Source organism: Lemur catta, chromosome 14 (genome assembly GCF_020740605.2).
Source record: "Lemur catta isolate mLemCat1 chromosome 14, mLemCat1.pri, whole genome shotgun sequence".
NCBI lineage: Eukaryota > Metazoa > Chordata > Mammalia > Primates > Lemuridae > Lemur > Lemur catta.
This window is the reverse complement of record NC_059141.1, coordinates 21,873,509-21,894,281: the sequence shown is the minus strand read 5'-3', so window position 1 is coordinate 21,894,281 and position 20,773 is coordinate 21,873,509. Positions and strand designations below refer to the sequence as shown.

Below are 20,773 nucleotides of genomic sequence, written 5' to 3'. Positions count from 1 at the left end.
CAACAAGTCTGCTGCTGTGGGATGGAACTGCTGAGAAAAAAAATGGGGTTAAATTTAGAATTATGCTTAAAATGAGGAATGAGATGTGGCACGTGCTTTTCACTGTCTAATGAAACTGTGCTGAATTTCTTTTAAAGCACATCAGCAGCAAATTAATTTGTGCCTTCAATATTTTAGATCCTTTTGAAATTTATACTTCTTTCTAGGCAAAGAAGTGGGTATTTTAGGCTGGGCACGGTGGCTCACACCTATAATCCCAGCACTTTCAGAGGCCAAGGTGGGAGGATCACTTGAGGACAGAAGTTTGAGGCCAGCCTGGCAACATAGCAAGACCCTGTCTCTATAACATATTTTTTAAAAATTAGCCAGATATGGTGGTGCACACCTGTAGTCCCAAGCTACTTGGAAGGCTGAGGCAGGAGGATCGGTTGAGCCCAGGAGTTCAAGGCTACAGTGAGCTATGTTCAAGCCATTGTATTCCAGCCTGGGCAACAGAGTGAGACACCCTGTCTCTTAAAAAAAAAAAAGGAGCAGTAGAAGAAGTGGGTATTTTATTTGACCAAGAGCCATTTTTAGGGCATAGTAAAGACATTGATGAGCTAGAACCCAGTCATAGAAAGAATACAGAGCCAAAAGTCAGAATATCGGGGTTTTGATAGTCCCGATTCTGTCATCTGCAGCCTTAGTCTACATGTCAGTTTCTTATCTGTAAATCAGGAGTAGTAGCACCTCTTCAGACCTCTTGCAGGGTACTGGCTGGCAGGCTCAAATAAGAGGTTGGCTGTTAAAGAGGTTTGGAAAGCTTGAGTGCTCTATGTAAATGTGTATTATGTATATTAATTACAATACATATTTATATGTGTGTATATCATTGTTCAAAATGATGAACCTGAGGCTTTGCCACTTTACAAATCATTAAATAAAGAACAAATTGTGTTAATTAGATTGTACTTATCAAGGTACAAAATGAATTTGAATATTTTAGGAAGCTTACCAACAATAAGAATTGAAACATAAACTGTTTTGTTTTTTTTAACCTAACAGTTATTACAGAGTACCTTGAAGGCAAAGTCCGTATCTTATCTGTCCTTGTGCCTGTCAGCATCCTGCATGAAAGCTTAGGATAACCTCTAAGCACTAAATTCTTTCCACTAAATTTTGGGCTTTATGTTCATAAAGTTTTTTTTTTAGCTGTATGATTGCTCTGAACCTCAGTTTCCTTGTTTCCTGTCAAAAGGGGAATAAATAACATAGGTAAAAACACCCAGTCCAGTGCTTGAGACACAGAGTCACTGGGCAGAACTTTCTCTTTTCCATGGCATTGTGGCAGGAGGTTTTCCAGATTATCAGGAAGTGTTCCCTGAGTGCAGTGGAGATGGGCCCCTATTTGTCCAGGTACCTATTTGATATGCCGTGTTTAAGGTGCTGCGGGAGCCTCAGTGTAGCGAATTCAGGTGTCTGCTGTTTACGTTTAGGTCTCTTTAGCCTACCTTAACCTCAGTGTAAGGGACTGAACAATCTACTAAGCTTGAGAGCAGGAGGTAATGATTAGGTAGGGGCCAGGCAGTGACATGACTGAGTGAAGCAAATGGTATTACTGGCCGGTAGGCATGAGCAGGGTGGGTGGGAGTGTGGAGACTGGTGTAGCTGGAGGCCATGTCCATCTCTGCCCCAGCCTCTCACGTACAGCCCTGCAGGAATGTGGGCCTTGATTTTTCGAGATAAACTGGAAATCTGAAGTTTTGTATAAATACATATTGACAGGTAATTCCTTTTTTTTTTTTTTGAGATAGCGTCTCACTCTTGCTGGTCTCGAACTCCATTTTTTAAAAAGTTGATGTGGGCAGAGAACTCATTAGTGAGCCTGTTGTGGCCTCAGGGCCACCAGTTTGCAATCCCCACTTTCAGGAGGGGGAGGCAGTGATGCAACAGTAGGAAGGAAACAACCTTCCTCATGGGACCAACTGTGGACAGATGACAGCTCTCCTTCTCTGCCTGAGTGCCACCTGCTACTTACCTACTCCCCCACATGCTACCTGCTATTTCAGCCCTCAGCTCTCTGTACCTGCCCTTGCTAAAGAAGACGTATTTCTCAGTGGACTTATCCTGTAGCAGGAGAGGCCAGTGATGAGGGATTGCTGAGGACTGCTTTTCCTTCTAAATGTCCAGGAGTGAAAGAGTGGTATAATAACCTAATGTCCTGTGCTGCTGCAACTAGCCAGACCCCACAGGCTTGCATGCACTAGGACGTTGACAAGTGGACCTTAATAAAACCGTGGGATCTGTTGCAACTTCCGATTTTTGCTCTGGGATTTTCCTACCAGGGTCAAGTGTCTTTTTCTGAATTTGTTATTCAGGTTCCTAATAGCAACACAGGAAATGGATTTTAATTTCTTTGCTGGCTGCTCTGTTTGGGGGCTGTTTAATGAGGATCCAATTGCAGTGCACCGTTGGCAGTAGCAGTCCTTGTGTGAAGGGGAGTGTACCTAGCTAACATGTCACTTCTTTTTGAGATTTATGTTTATGATCTATTGTGTGTATTCTTTTGTGGAGTGAGGCAGAGAGAGTATAAATAATTTAATGTGCCTTGATTCTACATAGGTACTTTTGGGAGTAACTGTGTTAGAACAGGTTTGGGATTCTAGAAAAAGATTATTAGTCTATTCTGTGTTTAGAGGGCAGGAACTTTTTCTTTCTTTTTTTTTTTTTTTACCAATTCTTTTTTTTTTGGAGACAGAGTCTTGCTCTGTTGCCCGGGCTAGAGTGCCATAGCATCAGCCTAGCTCACAGCAACCTCAAACTCCTGGGCTTAAGCGATCCTCCTGCCTCAGCCTCCCGAGTAGCTGGGACTACAGGCATGTGCCACCATGCCCGGCTAATTTTTTCTTTATTTTTTTAGTTGTCCAGATCATTTCTTTCTATTTTTTAGTAGAGACGGGTCTTGCTCTTGCTCAGGCTGGTCTTGAACTCCTGACCTCGAGCGATCCTTCCACCTCAGCCTCCCAGAGGGCAGGAAGTATTTTTTTTTATTTTTTTTTATTTTTTTATTTCAGCTCATCATGGGGGTACATAAGTTCAGGTCATATACATTGTCCATGTCCCGCCCATCCCTCCGAGTCAGAGTCCCAAGCGCGTCCGTTCTCATTCTCCAGACAGTGCGCCTGGCACTCATCATGTAGTCATACCTCCATCCCCTCCCCCCCCCCCACCTCCCCGGGTCTGCACCTTCAAGCATGACCATTCCCCAGAGGGTGTGCAACGCACTCGTCATGTAGGCATACACCCATCCCCTCCCCCCACCCCCCATCCCAGTCTGATATCCAATTGGTATCCTTCCCCGATGTACATTTAGGTGATGATCAGGGAAACCAGTTTTCTGGTGAGTACATGTGATGCTTGTTTTTCCATTCTTTGGATACTTCACTTAGTATAATGGGTTCCAGCTCTCTCCAGGAGAACCAAAGAGATGTCGTATAAGTATTTATTGTATATTCTTCATAGATCTAGGGCAGTGGTTCTTAAGCTTGAATGTATGTGAACATAGCCAGGAGAGCATGTTTTAAAAGGCAAATTTTCAGTCACTGCACCCAGAGGGTCTCAGTCTACACTCTTGATAAACACTCCAGATGGTTTGGGGCTCATGAACCTGAACCATATGTTGGGAAACACACTCTATTTTGTTGCATTTATTGTTTAAGTGTGTTTGTTATTATTTGGGGGGCAAATTCGCTTATTTGTAAGGTGCCCTGATTTGTCCTGATTCACTGGTGTTGCCCTTCCTCAGATTCTTGGCTAGTGTCAGTCTTTGGGAGGCCCCAGACCAAATTGTTCCAGGAGGCCCTGACAGGTTGCAGTCAATGGGCTCTTGTCCTCACTACAGCAGGGGCCACTGGAACTCCCCTCAGCAGCACACGCTGCAGGCACATCTCGAAGCAGCAGGTGCCTCTGTTGGTTCTAGGCTTTTCTTAGGTGTGTCACTAACTGTAGTCTTTGGCTCTACTCTTCAGGGTACTCTACAGCTAGAGGATGGGGGATGGCGTACTCCAGAGCCCAGGAAGCTGGGGTCCAGAGCCCTTAGGTGGTAAACCACACTTACCAGATCTGAGGGATGAGGCTGAATCTTATCAGATAAGATTTACTGGCTTGGTTAGAGGATCCTGCCTGTCTAGCCCAGGCAATTTGTTCTTCTGGAAAATTGCTGAACTCAACCAAATAGCATTAAAATCCATTCCTAATATCCTAGTGCATACAAGCCAGAGTCTTGGTTAACTTCTTGGCAATGGCTTGCCCTTTATCGGAAAGGATGGAATTGAGCTCCTTTAGCTGGTAACACATTGACTGCCACACTAGAATAAAAATTTTTTTCCTTGGGGCCATGGTGTTACTATGAAAATGGAATAAAAACTTTGTAAACAAAACAATCCTTGGCCGGGCACATTGGCTCACACCTGTAATCCTAGCACTCTGGGAGGCCGAGGCGGGCAGATCGTTTGAGCTCAGGAGTTCGAGACTAACCTGAGCAAGAGTGAGACCCCATCTCTACTAAAAATAGAAAGAAATTATCTGGCCAACTAAAATATATATAGAAAAAATTAGCCGGGCATGGTGGCGCATGCCTGTGGTCCCAGCTACTCGGGAGGCTGAGGCAAGAGGATTGCTTGAGCCCAGGAGTTTGAGGTTGCTGTGAGCTAGGCTGACACCACAGCACTGTAGCCCGGGCAACAGAGTAAGACTCTGACTCAAACAAAACAAAACAAAACAATCCTTTTTAATTTAATGAAAGAAAAAATTTTTTTTGGCCAGGCGCGGTGGCTCACGCCTGTAATCCTAGCACTCTGGGAGGCCGAGGCGGGCAGATCATTAGAGCTCAGGAGTTCAAGACCAGCCTTAGCAAGAGTGAGACCCCGTCTCTACTAAAAATAGAAAGAAATTATATGGACAGCTAAAAATATATATAGAAAAAATTAGCCGGGCATGGTGATGCATGCCTGTAGTCCCAGCTACTCGGGAGGCTGAGGCAGAAGGATCGCTTGAGCCCAGGAGTTTGAGGTTGCTGTGAGCTAGGCTGATGCCACGGCACTTATTCTATCCTGGGCAACAGAGTGAGACTCTGTCTCAAAAAAATTTTTTTTTATTGTATTCTATGTGTGTGAGTTACATGCAACTTGAAAAATAGTTCATGTGGCTCCCAAGGTAAAGAGATGTGTGAGTTACCTATGCTTCATGAGGCCCCAGGCTCAAAACTAGTGTGAGTTAAATACAACTCCCATGGCAGTTAATGTGTCAAGGACACAGTTAATGTGTTAATTGCCAGGTATGGTATATATTGGGAAGGATACAAAAGTAGTACGTGACAGTCGCTCCCATCATAGACAGGGCGGTCAAACTAACACGTAGGGAACGATAGGCCAGGACTCTTGCTGAATCATTCCTCTTCCTGAGTTTACTTTCTTTCCACCCTAGCTCTTCTGTAACCTCTTTCTACTCGATTCAAAAATGTGTGCCCTTGAGCAATTCTATTTTTTTCCCCTCAGCTCTTTGAACAGCCTTAAAACGCAGTAGTAGTAGGGAGAATGTGATCTGAACTTTCTAATTTGTAAAAATATAGGTAAATCCATGATATTTTAAAGAGTATTTTTCATGACCAACTAAAAATCTTTTTCTAAGGAGCTCTCAGACTGTAAAGTGCTACATTTTCAGAATTTGAAGACTCTATCTAGGATGGAACAAAAATAGCTGATGCTAAGTTAAAGTTGCTTGCTGTCTTTTCTGTTTAACTGTTTCAGATGTCACGTTTATGAAGACTTTGTTATTCTTTGGTTATAGAGCATTACCAAAATCAGATAGAACTTTGCCCCAATAGATGTGCAGTGCTAGACTTTGGCCTATTTTCTAGAAACCCATTCCTGGTTCAAGAATGGAAGGAGAGTTGATTTTATTGCTTACTCTGTAGTAGTAGCCGCAACCTGGTTGGTGGGGGGGGGGGAAGGGCCCAAGTTGAAGAGTAAATATGAGCGTTGCAAGAATATTTTCAAATCTTCAGTATAACCTAAGGGAGAAAGTAGCCAAAGGCAACAGTGAATTTACAAGCTATGGCCTTTGGATGTTATTTTAACTGTTGTACAAAGCCTGTGGGGTCTGGCCTCTGCTGAATTCTCAGCCCTCTTTTCACACTGTTCTTCCGAGGGTCACCGTACTCAGCCACAGCAGCCTCCTTTCTGTTTGAGCACACCAAGCTCATTCCTGCCTTGGTGTCTTTGTATGCATTTGACGTTCACTCCACCTGGAATGCTGTTGCCGCAGGTGTGCTTAAGTTGGCTCCTTCTTGTCAGTCAGGACTTAACTCAGATGTCACCTTCTCAGAGAGGCCTTTCCTGACCACCCTATCTCAAGCTGTTTGTCCCATTATCCTGTTTTATTATTCTCATGGAGCTTACTACTACAGGGGAAATTCTGATTTCACTTGTTAATTGTCACTCTTCTCCCCTAGAATGTGTTTAAAATCTTTTTGCCTTTGTTGTTCTGCAATTTCATACAATGTGCCTAGGTGCGAGTTTATTATTGTTTATGTTGCCTATCCTCCATTCTCCTCTTCTCAAGCTGTTTCTTTCTCATTTTCCATTTCCATATTTTCTCTTAATTGGCAGAAGCACTTTTCTGGTTAATTTGCTCAGATCTGTTCTCCTGCTCACTGGTTCTTTCTGGTCTACTCTGTGTGTGAACCATTTGTGAGTTTTTAATTTCAATAACTGTTTTTCTACAAGTTTTATTTTTACTGTTTCCCCAAATCTACCTGGTCACTGTCTCTTTGTTAGTAATGTTCTTTTCTCACGTTTTTAATTCTTTCTTTTTGGCTTTAATAATTTGAAACAGGCGGGTGTGTGTGTGTGTGTGTGTGTGTGTGTGTGTGTGTGTGTGTGTGTGTTTAAAGAGACAGGGTCTTGCTGTCTTGCCCAGGCTGGACTTCATGGCATGATTGATTGTAGCTCATTGCAACCTCGAACTCCTGGGCTGAAGCAATCCTCCTGCCTCAGTCTCTCAAGTAGTTGGGACTACAGGTGCAAGCCACCACACCCAGTTAATTTTTAAAAATTTTTTGTAGAGATGGCATCTCTCTATGTTGCCCAGGCTGGTCTTGAACTCCTGGCCTCAAGTGATCTACCCGCCTCAGCCTCCCAAAGTGCTGGGATTACAGGCATGAGCCACCATGCCCAGCCTATGCTTATATCTTACAGTGTACCTGATCATTCTACTTCCTAGGTCTTATTTATGATGGATTATTTTTGCATACATTTTTGTATTTTGGATTGTGAGCTTATCTTCAACAGAGCTTTATTTGTGAGAATACTTCATGCCCTGGTTGAGGGTAGGGTAAATCTCTTCAGAGTTTTATGTTTCTTCTGCCAGATGTCACAGGGCTATTGCCAGCCCGGGACTACTTTTTGTATTAAATTTTTTCTTGGGGATTCTCAGACCGTGTAGGTAGTACCATTCAAATCTCAAATAGTCTGTGATCACAGGTTATTAGAAGTGATACTTTTTTCCACGCAATTCAGAGCTTTCTTATTGTCACTACATGCCAATGGGATAATGTTTCTTCTAATCCATTCTCTTCCTTTGAGGCTCCCAGCTTTATATTAAGTCTCAATTTCAATTCAGAATGTTTGTTCCAGGTGGGCTCAGAATCAACAAATTACCTCACCTTCCAGGGCAACTGGAAAGGTCTGACTTCATCTACTACTGTGGTTTCTAGTTCTCCCATCATTTTTGGTCCTGGGGGATCTTCCTTGTGGCCTCACAAGCTCAGCTGTGTAATCAAAAGGATATTGTTGGCCAGACGCAGTGGTTCACGCCTGTAATCCTAACAATCTGGGAGGCCGAGGTGGGAGGGTTGCTCAAGGTCAGGAGTTCAAGACCAGCCTGAGCAAGAGCGAGACCCCATCTCTACTAAAAAAAATAGAAAGCAAATTAGCTGGACAACTAAAAATATATCTAGAAAAAATTAGCTGGGCATGGTGGCGCATGCCTGTAGTCCCAGCTACTCGGGAGGCTGAGGCAGTAGGATCGCTTAAGCCCAGGAGTTTGAGGTTGCTATGAGCTAGGCTGATGCCACGGCACTCGAGCACCTGCAACAGAGCAGGACTCTGTCTCAAAACAAACAAACAAACAATTGGGAAAAAAAAAAAAAGGATCATGTTATATAGCCAGTATGTCTAGGAGGGTTGTAATAGAAGAATTTTTAGTTACCTACTCAGGTGTATTGCGAGAAGCAGCAGCTCTCCCTTCCCACCCCCCACATCTCTTGCTCATTGCTATGGCTGTAACATCTCACACAGTGTGGGGCACATGGTGAGGGGAAGGGGGGAACCAATACATATCTGTTAAGTGATAGGGGAACTGAACATTTCCATTAGGAATTAGTTCTTCTCCCTGCAGGGGAAGCCAGAGGTGGTGCTCCACACTCATTCATATCCATCAGCAAGATAGCTGGCATCCTGTGTGTTAGCATCCTGTGAAGGACTTTAGCTTTCCTATTGTTCACTCTTAAACTTTAAAACTGTAGTGTTTTCCTAAGGACATGAAGATGCTATTGCCATTAGCCACTTGCTTGCAGAGTTTCCAGCCTCATAAATTGGCAAATTAAAACCATGTCTGGGGAACCATTACTGCCCAGTGTCTCTTTTTATGCTGGTGCTTAGAGAGCTCTTAACGCTGATTAAATTGACCTTTACAGTGGCTCGGCTAAGAATAGCAAATATAAGACATGGAAACTGTTGAGGAAAATGTTGTTAGTCCCACAGTTTATGCTGCCACCAAAGAAACGAGATAATTTTTTGCATATGTGTAGAAGGCAGACTATTCATCCATTTCCATTGTAAAAATGTTCTTTCCAGTTCAGTGTTGGTCTTGCTTGTTTCTTCTTTGTGCCTGTGCTTTCCGTTGGTGACCGTGTGTGCCCTGTCTCTTGGAGCCAATTACGGTGACACCTGGGCTGAAGGCACATACCTGTAATAACCCAGGATCCCTGTGGGCATTGCCACTGCCCACAAGGTTAAAGGCCTTGGCATACGAGCACTCATTATTCACATAAAGTTCCGTTTTGACAAGTTCTACATTTCTAGCATATTTTTTAAGCCATGGAGTTTTGTGCAAATGAAAACATTGCCAGGAAAAAGGTATCTTTAAAATGCAAATCTGATCTTGTGACCTTCTTATACAGTCTGGTCCCCTACCTACTTCTTCAGCCATCTTCTAGCCAAAGGGCCTTGCTTGTACCATTTTCTCTGCCTGGAATGTTCTTCTCGTCCCTCTTACCTAGTTACTGACTTTTTTTCCCCTTTAATTTCACAGTATTAAAGGGGTACAGATGTTTTTGTTACATGGCTTGAGTCAGGGGCTATAAATGTGCCCATTACCCGAATAGTGTTCACTGTACCCATTAGGTGGGTTTTTGCCCCCCCGCACCCTCTCACTGTTACTGATTTCCTAACCATCCTATCAATCTCGCTTGAAGCTTACCTTCCTGTCAGAAGCCATCCTGGACCTTCTTGATGAGTTCCTAGGTCTTGTCTATTACGAGCTCTCAACAAATCCATGTTTTTCCTTCCTAACGCTTATTGTAGTTGCAGTTTTATCTGTGTGATTATTTTATCGTCTTTCATTCGACTGCAAACTCATGAGGACAGTGATCAAGACTGTTTTTTGCTCATTTGCTCGTGTGTTCCCCTTCCCTAGCTCAGTGCCGGTGCAGGGGAGGCGCTCGGTAAATGTTAAAGGAAGGAACAAAGGCCCTGCGTTCCACACTGGGATGATAAACCATTCCACTCTTTAGAAATGCAGTGTGTGAAAATATGACCTTTCTAGCAAAGAAGGGAAGAGCCCCAAGCATGTCACCCCTTCTCACTGCTAAGCAGAAGATGAAGGACATTGTTCCCAAAATCTAGAGCTCTGCAAGGGCCAGGTCTTTATCTTTCCCATGAAAGGTGAATCATTGATTTTGTTTGATTTAGGGTTTTTATTTAGGCAGCTGAAGTATAACAAGGAGTTGAAGAGGTATAACTTTACCCAAGGAGGCCGTAGCGTTAATGGTTAAAAGCTCGGTGTCTTGATGGGATTGCTGCCCAGCTATATGACCTTGGGTGAGTTACTTGGCCTCTCTTGGTCTCATTTCCTTGTTACTACCAATTTCACAGAATTGCTCTCAAGTTTCCATGAAAGAATGCAGGGAAAGCATTGAGAACAGTACCTGGCACAGAGCACGTACTCAGTACCCATTAGCTGTCCTTCACCTCGGTTCTCCCTGCCTTCCTGGTGGTTGCATAACATTTGTTTCATTAAGCAGTAGCACTCTGCTCACACGGGGATGGCAGAGGGTTATAAGGAGACGTAGCTTCTGCCTGGGAGGAGATCACAGATCATTCTGTGGTTCAACCTCTGGAGAGAGGGGTGGGAGAGATATTTACTGCCCACTATTCGGGACTTGGCCTGAACAACATAACATGTGTAATGTGCTTGGAAGAAAAGCATAGGATAATCTTAAAGGGTGCTGAGAATTTCTCCTATTTGACCTTCACATTGCATTCTCTCCAGTTCCCTCTTCTATTCTTTTTTGTGTGTCTGGAGCAGCCCACATTGCCACCATGAACTTGGCTTATTTTGAAATAGTTCTAGGTGAAGGCATGCCCAGCAATAAAGGTTCACAGAAAAATGTTGATAGTAGGAGCTCAGAGAAGTTAAGTAACTTACCCAAGGTCACATAGTTAATAACCCTAGTGTAAGAGCTGGGCTTTGAAGCCAGATCCAGCTTGTTCTTAACCACTTAAGCTTTGTATGGATCTTGACCTACCTGGAGTTCTTTGAGAGTTCTCTGGGTAATCCACAATTCGGTTCCTTATATAAGGAAGGGTGGAAGGACCAAGCAGCGTTTCCACAGCACTCTTTTTTGCTGTGGGTTTGAGTGAGAGGAGATGTAGATTTCGTGAGCTCCTGCGTTGGCTTGATGCTGCTGTATTAGAGGGGATGGGTAGGATAATAAAACCTTAAGGTTAAAGGAGAAGATTAGAGATCATCTTAACTAGTCCTAGGGCCATTGAGTAACTTGCCCAAAGTCCTGTTCCTCTGTATTGATAGAGCTGGCCAAACCCAAGGCTCCTGGGTTCTCCTCTCAGGAACACATCTTGGCACTCACATCTCACTTTCCCTCGATCCTCCTTCATTTCTTCCTTGCTAAAGGCCCAAGAGCCTACTTGTCTTCCTTAACCTGCCCATCTTCCCTCCTTTCCTCTGCAGAAGATGATAGTTCCCATAACCAGGACCATCCCAGGCAGCTTGGGGACTCTGTATCTGTGAGGGAGTGGGGAGGAGCACAGGGAACTGAGTATATAGACAGTCCTGGACTTATGATGGTTTGACTTACGGTTTTTCAACTTTATAATGGTGAGAAAGTGATTTGCATTGAGTAGAAACCGTATTTCAAGTACCCATACAATCATACTGTGTTTTATTTTAGTACAGTATTCAGTAAATTACATGAGATATTCAACACATTATAATATTATAGGTTAGATTTTGTGTTAGAGGATTTTACCCAACTGTAAGCTAATGTAAGCGTTCTGAGCACATTTAAGCTAGGTTAGGCTAAGCTATGATGTTCAGTAGATTAGGTGTATTAAATGCATTTTCGACTTAAGATATTTTCAATTTATGATGGATTTACCAGGATGGAACCCCACTGTAAGTCAAGGAGCATCTGTACTGAGCTAAAAAGCGTTTGAGGGGCCAGGTGTGGTGGCTCACGCTTGTAATCCTAGCACTTTGGGAGATCAAGGTGGAAGGATCACTTGAGGTCAGGAGTTCGAGACCAGCCTGAGCAAGAGCGAGAGCCCATCTTTACAAAAAATAGAAAAAATCAGCTGGGTGTGGTGGCTCACGCCTGTGGTCCCAGCTACATGGGAGGCTGAGACAGAAGGATCTCTAGCCCAAGTGACAGAGTGAAACTATGTCTCAAAAAAAAAAAAAAGGTGTTTGAGGAACAGTGGATTAAATGACGCTCTCCCTGGGAAAGTGGAGGCAGAGCAGCAAAACAGAGTGGGGGCCTGTTTATACCAGGCCTCCTGCCTCGGGGCATGGAAGATCCCAGAGAAAAGCTGTCACCCATAGGTCATGAGGATGCCACTTGTTTAGATTTCAAATGTGTTCCATTCCACGCCTCACTTAGGACCAGTTGGCCGCCCTGCTCAGAGCCTGTGCCTCATCTGTTGAATTTTCCTGAGGCAGAAGTGTCACTGCATTCTTTCATGTGCAGGGTGTAGGCAGCACTGCCTCTTAGAAACTATGTGGACACTTTGAAATGTGTCCTTGCCAGCCAGTGCCAGGAGAATGGCACTTGCAGGGACTGGTAAACTTGGGAGAAACTTTCTCATGTCCTCATGAAAAGCGTGTTTTGCCCTGAAATCAGAGAACATGTGTTCTAGCAAAAGTAGAAAGCATAAATCTGTTTTCTCCATCTGCACCAGGCCTCAGAGGGGACATCCAACTGGACAGCCACCTGCTAGGTGTCTCATTTGCTTGTGGTGGCAAAGTGAAGATAAAAAGAATGCTATTTGCAATATTGTGAAACGCTCGTGCTCAGAGTTTACGAATGCCTTTCCCCATATTTCCTTCTTCCTAAACCCCTTTGTACCAGAGTGTAAGACTTTTAAAGACCGAGAAACACCAAGACTGTATGGCAGAAACTTCCACTAAGCTAGGAATCTGGTTTTCAGCCCTGCGCTTTCTCGTCTTCTCCCTCTGGCTTCAGGTGCCTGTACTGTTGCTGCCCAGCCTCTAGCCCTGTAGACAGTTGCTGGAATGCTTTGTGTGTACCCTTAGCCAAGAAGACAGCACAGTAAAGCGAGGCCCAGAGGGGAGGAACCGACCATGTGACTTAAGTTTCCACTGGCAGTCGTCCGCCCGGATGTGCACCGTGGGCAGGGTCAGCCTGGGGAGTGGCAAATACAATACTGTGGTTTTAGTCTCTTTGCTGAGTAGGGTTTTTTTCCTTCTTAACTCTGAGCTTCTTGAGGATAGGGACAATGTCTTATTCATTTTATCCCTGTACCCAACACAGTGTTTGGCACAAAGACGTTGTCCATTAAATGAATGTGTTACTTCTTTTAGAATAAAGAAATGTCAAAAGCCAGACACAGCACTATGCCTTACAGGTTTCAGCCTGTGCATAGTGGCCCAAAGTACATTTTGGGCTGAGGTTACAGTTGGCTGGGGAGGTATTTTATATCGTAAACATAAAACATAAAAAAAGTCCAGCTTGAGCAAGAGCTCTACAAAAATAACAAAAATTAGTCAGGCGTGGCAGTGCACGCCTGTAGTCCCAGCTGCTTTGGAGACTGAGGCAGGAGGATTGCTTGAGCCCAGGAGTTGGAGGCTGCAGTGAGCTATGATGATGCCTCTGCATTCTAGCCTGGGGGACAGAGTGAGACCCTGTCTCAAAAAAAAAAAAGTCCGCCTCCATCCTCATCCTCCAGCGCTGCGAATAGAACTTGGCAAACTGCTAGGTGGTTTGCTCAGCAATGCCCTTTACGTGGCTGTCCCTGACAAGGGACAGTCTGAGTCCTGGACCCAGTTGGGATGTTTAAGAGATCATTCCATAAGCAAAAATGATCTAGCAAATTGAAATTGGACTGGGTCACTGAGCAGAAAGCACCTTCTTTCTGAAAAGTGAAGAATTTTAGTAGTAGATTTTTTTTGCCCTTTTTGAAATCACACTGTGAATTAACCTTGGAGATCCTGTGTTTTGAAGGGAGAATGGAAGGACTGACGAGGTGCTAATCCTAGAATACGTACAACATTAATTATTCCAGGAAGTTTCGCAGAAAAGCCAGTTTTATTTAAAACATACTGCTAATTACAGGAGAATCTTCACCTCCCTACTGGCTGAGTGTAGCACTGAAAAACAGAGTGTTTCTGCTTGGACATAAAGAGAGGCAACCCTTTCCTGTCCTGTCCGAGGAGAAGTTGGCTTTGTGTACTGAATCCCCTCCCCTCTTTAATAAACCATATATTTTTTCCTAAACTCTGTTGTCATTGTGTGATTCTTTTTTATAGTTTGTTTCTCTTAGTGGAATAAACACTGGTACAAACTGTTTTGGGGGTGGGCAAGCGGGTGGGCAGATGACCAGGAGGGAGGGGGTGAGAAGGAAAGTGTTTAAAAGCTATAATTTAATATGCTAAAATGCTTTTTAATAATTTTTTTTTTAGGATAAGGAAGCCTGTGTGGGCACCAACAATCAAAGCTACATCTGTGACACAGGACACTGCTGTGGACAGTCTCAGTGCTGCAACTACTACTATGAACTCTGGTGTAAGTCCTTGCCCAGGGATTTCTTGGTGTTCCAGGGTCCTAGTTACTGCCTCTGCTCAGTGGGAAACTGTGGGCTGGTCAGCCCTTTTCTGATGCTCTTGGGGATGATTTTGGTGAGCAGAGTCTGTTTATGAGATCCAGAAGTGCTTCCTTCATAGAGGAGAGTTCTGGTGCTTTTCGGACACCGTGGGCTGAACACAGGAGAATGTGGTCTGAGCCAGGTCTGCCGCAGAAGGTCCTGCCTCAGATTCTCCTCGACACCCTCTCCATTTTGTGTGGAGCAGCTGACAGCAAACTAGATCCTTCCTTGGGCCGGCCCAGAAACCCAGGCTCCCTGTCTTTGCAGAGAGGTTGCAAGCCAGGCTACTGGGAATGCCAGGCTGAGCTCTAGATGGCCATAATGCCAGGGGTTTCCAGAATTCCCCACAGAGCCTCCCAGAGCTGCCTGTTTCAGAGCGTCTCTCTCAAAGGAATAGTGGCTCCCTAGGTCCCTGCCTGTGGAGCCTGGAGAGAGGGAGTCTTGGGATTCTGCCCCTTTTGTTCCTTCCCCACTTCTCAAACTGAAGCTTCCCCAGTGTGTCTAACCTGTTACTGTCAGCTAAATGCCATGTGGAGATGATACTTTGTCCCAATGGTTTGGTCGAGGCCAGACTACTTGCATCTTCCAGGGTTGCACACGGTGGTGACGTTGTTATTGTCTTTAGGGAGTGACCCAGGGTTGCGTCAACTAACACACTTTGTACTCTGACCTTCCCGGAACTCCGATGAGACAGTGTAGGATACTGGACGAAGAATGGGCGGTTGGGGGATCCCTTAGGGCAGAGAGGCCCCAGGTGACCGACATTGCAGTAGTTCTCACAACTGTCTCTTGAGAGAGGAAACTGTAAACAGTTTCCCCAGGTAATTCTAAGTCCCCAGCACTGCCTCCATTTGGAAACAGACTTTGTGCTTGTTTGTCAAACCATGACCTAACTCCCACTGTCACCCCTTCCCTTTTCCTCTTTCTCATCTCATTCCTCCCATGTGGGTGCTGGGGTAAGAAAGCAGCCAGAGGACGATTGTTTGGACCAGAAAGGAAATCAGGCTCTTGGCTGGGAAGTGTCTCCTTGAAATGCAGTTGTGTCTTGTAGCCAGCAGGACTGGTTTCTCTAAACAAGACCTCTCCCTCACTCCTACTTGTCCTTACCAAGGACCAAGAACTGGCTCACCTGCCTTTCGGAGGAATTCCAGGGGCAGTCCAGTGCAGAAGGGGACAGGGTTCAAGATGTCCCCACCAGACCTCCACACCTATAAGCGGTGAAGGAAGGCACAGAGTCATTGTTGCTATTTTAGAAGGGGTGGGGCTGAGAAACTTACTAAAGGACTCAAAGTGCCAAGCAGGTGGATAGACTTATGTTTAAATGTTTTAAAATGCAGATAACCACAGGGTTCAAATTCTCCCTCCCACCCCTTGTTAAAAGTCGAAGCTGGGCTGCCAAAAAGCCACAGAGCTGCAATTTGTTTTTCTGGGGCCAGGCCCAGGCAGCAAAAAGGAACAGAGTTGCTGATGGCTCCATCTCAGATTGACAGAGCCTCCTGGGCCTCTGGCAGAGTAGACTCAATAGCCACCAGAATTGAGTCACCAAAGCCTGGAGTGAGAGACAGGGTGGCAGGGACAGGGAGACCCAGATGGCAGGGAGATAGTCTGGGAAGCAGGTGCTTCACCCTGAGGGCTTAAAGAAAGTCAGAGGAAGAGCTTCCTGACTGACTGGTTCTCTCTCCAATTATGGTCAGTTGGACAAAGAAGGCAGACAGAGCCCACTGTCTAGACAGGGAGAAAAGACTCCCCATTATACAAGTTGGCACATGCTTTCCAAGTTCTGGAGGGATAGGGATTATGAAAGCAGAATGTTCCTTTTGTCTATGCTCAGAAGTAACTTCTTGGTCAGGAGACGCCCAGTGTGGATTCTCTCCCTCTCAGGAATTCCTTTGGTTTTCCTCCGTATTAGGGTCATGACTTCTGCCTGATGTGTACAGGACGGAGGTTCAGTGTTGAAATCAGCTGCTGAAGTTCTCATCAAAACTGCACATTTTGTTGCTTTAAACTCTGTTCCCTCTAATTGCTTCTCATCTTTGCCTGGAATGGGAAAGTAATGGGCTTTGGGGTTGGTTTCCCACCCCTCTTCCTTTGGAAGGAAAAAATTTCAGCCAGGAAATCCTTGGCGGAGTTTTGCTGAGCTGAATTTCCTGTGTGCTGAGGATTGGCTCACACACACAGACACAAGCACACGCAGACCTGAACCTTGGCCAGTAACCTTTTCTCCCATGTCTTTCAGTCAGCCATAACCTAAGCCAGTGGCTGGGCCTGCGTGCCAGGCGAACGGAGGATCCCGTTCTACAGGTGCAGCAGTTAGGGCTATAAGGACCTGGTCACTGTTACGATCTCCATGCATTTTTATGGCAGTTGCACTCTGACTTGCCGTTCCATCTCATGTTCATTCAGCAAACCCATATTCCAGTGGTCTTGAAATTTGGTGGGCATCAGAATTTCCTGGAGGGCTTATTAAAACACATATTTCAGGGCCCTACTCCCAGAGGTTTTGATTCAATAGGTCTGAGGTGGGCCTAAAAATTTGCAGTTCTGACAAGTTCCTAGTTGGTGCTGTGGCCTCTCTTGTGCTAGAAACCGTGAGGGAGACAGAATTCTTGCCATCAGAAGGTAATCTAGCAGAGAGAGGAGATAAGACCAGATGTCCACTAGTAATGTGAAGTAGAGGTGGAATGTATGTGCCAGAACGTCTACGAATGTTCAAAAGGAGAGTTTGCTTTGGCTAGAGAGAGCTTAGGGCAAGCTGCATGGGAGAGGTGGCATTTGAGGTGGGCCTTAAAGGGTGTGTAGGATTTACACACGTGGAGAAGGGTAGAAGAAATTCCAGGACGGGAACACCATAGGCCAAAGCCCTGTGGGAAAGAACAGAGTATGCATCTTGTTAACTGTTCCCCTGGGGCCGTGGGCTTGCCTGGGAAGAAACGGGAGACAAGGACGCTGGTGTGGATAGAACTCTCCCAAGTGCCAGGCACTAAGTAGGGTCTTCACCTGCGTCATCTCGTTTCACCCCAGGAACCACCCTGCTAGGTACACACGTCATTCCCATTTCACGGGGAGGGCTTGGGACAACAGCGCTCTGTGGGCTGCAGCTGAGAAGTAGGGTACAGAAGGTCTTGAATGCCAGATGAAGAACCTTCTATGTACATGTTTAATTTCAACCTGAGATGATACTGTTCATGGAACAGGCAGAGCAAAGGAGAAAACCAGGACCCGGGGAGTCTAGGAACATGCTCAAGGCCGAAAATCCTAAATCTCCCAGTTCTCACCCCAGGACTCTTTCCACTTTCCAAGCTCCGTTTTCCAGGGAGATGTCAAAGTTGAGAATTTATGCCCTTGAAATAATTTGGGGGAATTTCACTCAGACATCAGTTTTCCCTAGTTTGGGCTTTAGTGGGGAGAGGATTGTGTTTCTGGACAGTGGAATTTCCCTGAAATGACATAAAACAGGCAATTAGCAAATCCAGTCAATGCTGCCCAGCTTGTTTTTCACCTGGTTTTTTTTGTTCTTTTTAGTTTGTCTTAAGATACCCGTCGTTGGCAGGGGCTCAGTAAATGGAAGTTGTCTGAATTTCTGATGAATTTTGCCAAAAACAGAACCTAGAAGCAAGCTTTGAACTTGTTCCTGAACCCGTGTTTCTTTATGGAATACTTTTGAGGAGTTAAAAGGGAAATTGAAAGGAAACCCTTCCCATCCATCTGTGGTTATGCCTGTAACATCAACAGCAGTAATAATAATAAGCTAGAGAACTCGCCATACGTACGTCAGGTGTGGTTCTGAGTATGTTACTGTATTAGCCCCCTTAGTCCTCGTGATGGCCAAGTAAGTTAGAGACCGTTATTCTCCCCATTTTACAAAGTGGCCAAGGTCACAAAGCTAGGCAATGGTTTTTCAAGCTGGGCTTTGAACCCAGGCCGTCTGGCTTTTCTTTTCCATATCTACGGTCATGCTTGTAGAAACACTGGCAGTCTTTCAGATGAACTTGCAAGTTTCCCAAGTCTTCCTTTCCCAAATTCAGGCCCTTTCCACAGTGGCAGTGGCAGGAGCTCCTGCCCAGAGCTGTGAAGGGCCGGGGGAGTTGCCACCAGCCCTTGGGATAGAAGGAGAGCCGACTTAAAGTACATACGCCTGGCTTCCTAATGGGGAATTTCCTGCCAGTTGAGTGGTGTTTTCCCAAGTTTTAGTGAACTCTGGGGCACATGACTCAGTTCTTACATTGGACCATCATTGTTTTTAAAAACATGTTTTCCACTTTGCTTACCATGACAAACGCTCCCCACAGTGTTTGGAAGTTGTCATTGTGGATAGTAGTCTCTGGGTAGGTGTGTATGGGGGGTGGGTGGAGGAGAGGAAGGGTTGTATTTCTGTATTTCTCTTGTGTGTCTTTCATTAGGTTTTACTTTTTTAATCTTTCTTCCTTGTTTTTGAAATCTAACTAAAAGATTAAAATTTTGCCTAACTCCGTAGAATATAATCTGAATATTCCTCCTTTTAAAGTTATTGGGACATGACTTTGACTAGCCTGGCTCCCTAGAGAATCAGATCTGTGAGGGGCCAGATCAGAATGTCTTTTTTTCTTTTTTCCTTTTTTTTTTTTGAGACAGAGTCTTACTCTGTTGCCCAGGCAAGAGTGAAGTGGTGTCATCACAGCTCACTGCAACCTCAAATTCTTGGGCTCAAGTGATCCTCCTGCCTCAGCCTCCCAAGTAGCTGGAACTACAGGCATGTGTTACCATACCTGGCTAATTTTTAAATTTTTTTGTAGAGACTGGGTCTCACTATTGCACAGGCTGGTCTCAAACTCCTGGCCTCAAGTGATCCTCCCACCTTGGCCTCCCAAAGTGCTAGGATTACAGGTGTGAGCCAGCACACCCACCTAGAATGTGTCTTCTGCCTTACTTCCCATTGAGTGGGACCCACTCCCTAGGGGTCTTTTCTGTACCTGTGCTAACACCCCATCATGCCACTAGAACTATTCTGCTCCCAAGTTAGTTTTCTCCCCAGTTTTGACCCACACAAATAATTCCTTTGTGGTCCTATGTTAGAAATGAAGAAATCATGGCCGGGCACGGTGGCTCACGCCTATAATCCTAGCACTCTGGGAGGCCGAGGCGGGCAGATCGCTCAAGGTCAGGAGTTTGAGACCAGCCTGAGCAAGAGTGAGACCCCGTCTCTACTAAAAATAGAAACAAATTATCTAGACAACTAAAAATATGTACAGAAAAAATTAGCTGGGCATAGTGGCACATGCCTGTAGTCCCAGCTACTTGGGAGGCTGAGGCAGGAGGATTGCTTGAGCCCAGGAGTTTGAGGTTGCTGTGAGCGAGGCTGACGCCACGGCACTCTAGCCTAGGCAACAGAGTGAGACTCTGTCTCAAAAAAAAAAAAAAATACAGTAAAAAAAAGAAATGAAGAAATCAGAACTCAGTTTGAGACTAATATAACATCACATAATTAGTACATGGTAGGGATAGTTTTTCTATCCATAATATCAAATGAAAAGAGGGAAGCTGGTAGAATTTCAGTAAGCATGTAAGTTTTCTGGTGCTATGTTAGATATGAGGAAGGTAACTTTGCCAAAAGTATATATTCCAGTTGGGTCATTTCTTTCCCCAGTTGCCTATTGCCCTGCCAGATCTTTCCTATCTTTAAAAAAAACAAAAAATGTTTTGCCCCAGGGCATATAAAAACCTTTTTCTATCATACTTCTAGTTCAGTGGATCTAGCCTTTTTCTGGATCAAGGATTCTTTTAAGAATCTGATGAACCCTTTAAATCCTTTCCTCCAAAAAAGCCTGTAAACACACTGCAGCAGTCAGGATAGGCTAGGTTATGCTGCTGGAACAAAGAAGTCCAAAATCCTAGTGACCTAAAACAGCAGGTTTACTTCTCATTAACGTTATGTGTCCATTGAAGGTTGGCTGGGAGTTTTTTTTTTTTTTTTTTTTTTTTTTTTTTGAGACAGAGTGTCACTTTCTTGCCCGGGCTAGAGTGAGTGCCGTGGCATCAGCCTAGCTCACAGCAACCTCAAACTCCTGGGCTTAAGCGATCCTACTGCCTCAGCCTCCCTAGTAGCTGGGACTACAGGCATGAGCCACCATGCCCGGCTAATTTTTTTTGTATATATATTTTTTAGTTGGCCAGATAATTTCTTTCTATTTTTTTTTTTTTAGTAGAGACGGGGTCTCACTCTTGCTCAGGCTGGTCTCGAACTCCTGACCTCGAGCGATCCACCCGCCTCGGCCTCCCAGAGCTAGGACTACAGGCGTGAGCCACCGCGCCCGGCCCGGCTGGGAGTTTTGTTTCTACTTCATCATCCTTTGAAACCC

The 20,773-nt window shown here is 44.9% G+C and overlaps 1 protein-coding gene across 2 annotated transcripts in view; it reads left to right on the top strand.

The window, feature by feature from the left end:
* Window positions 1-20,773, top strand: part of WBP1L (WW domain binding protein 1 like) — a 61,393-nt gene that overhangs the window by 32,203 nt on the left and 8,417 nt on the right. For both annotated transcript variants that reach the window (XM_045568493.1, XM_045568494.1), the window contains exon 2: window positions 14,257-14,359. In XM_045568493.1, the coding sequence (XP_045424449.1) occupies window positions 14,257-14,359 (103 nt within the window). The remainder of the gene's footprint in view (window positions 1-14,256; window positions 14,360-20,773) is intronic.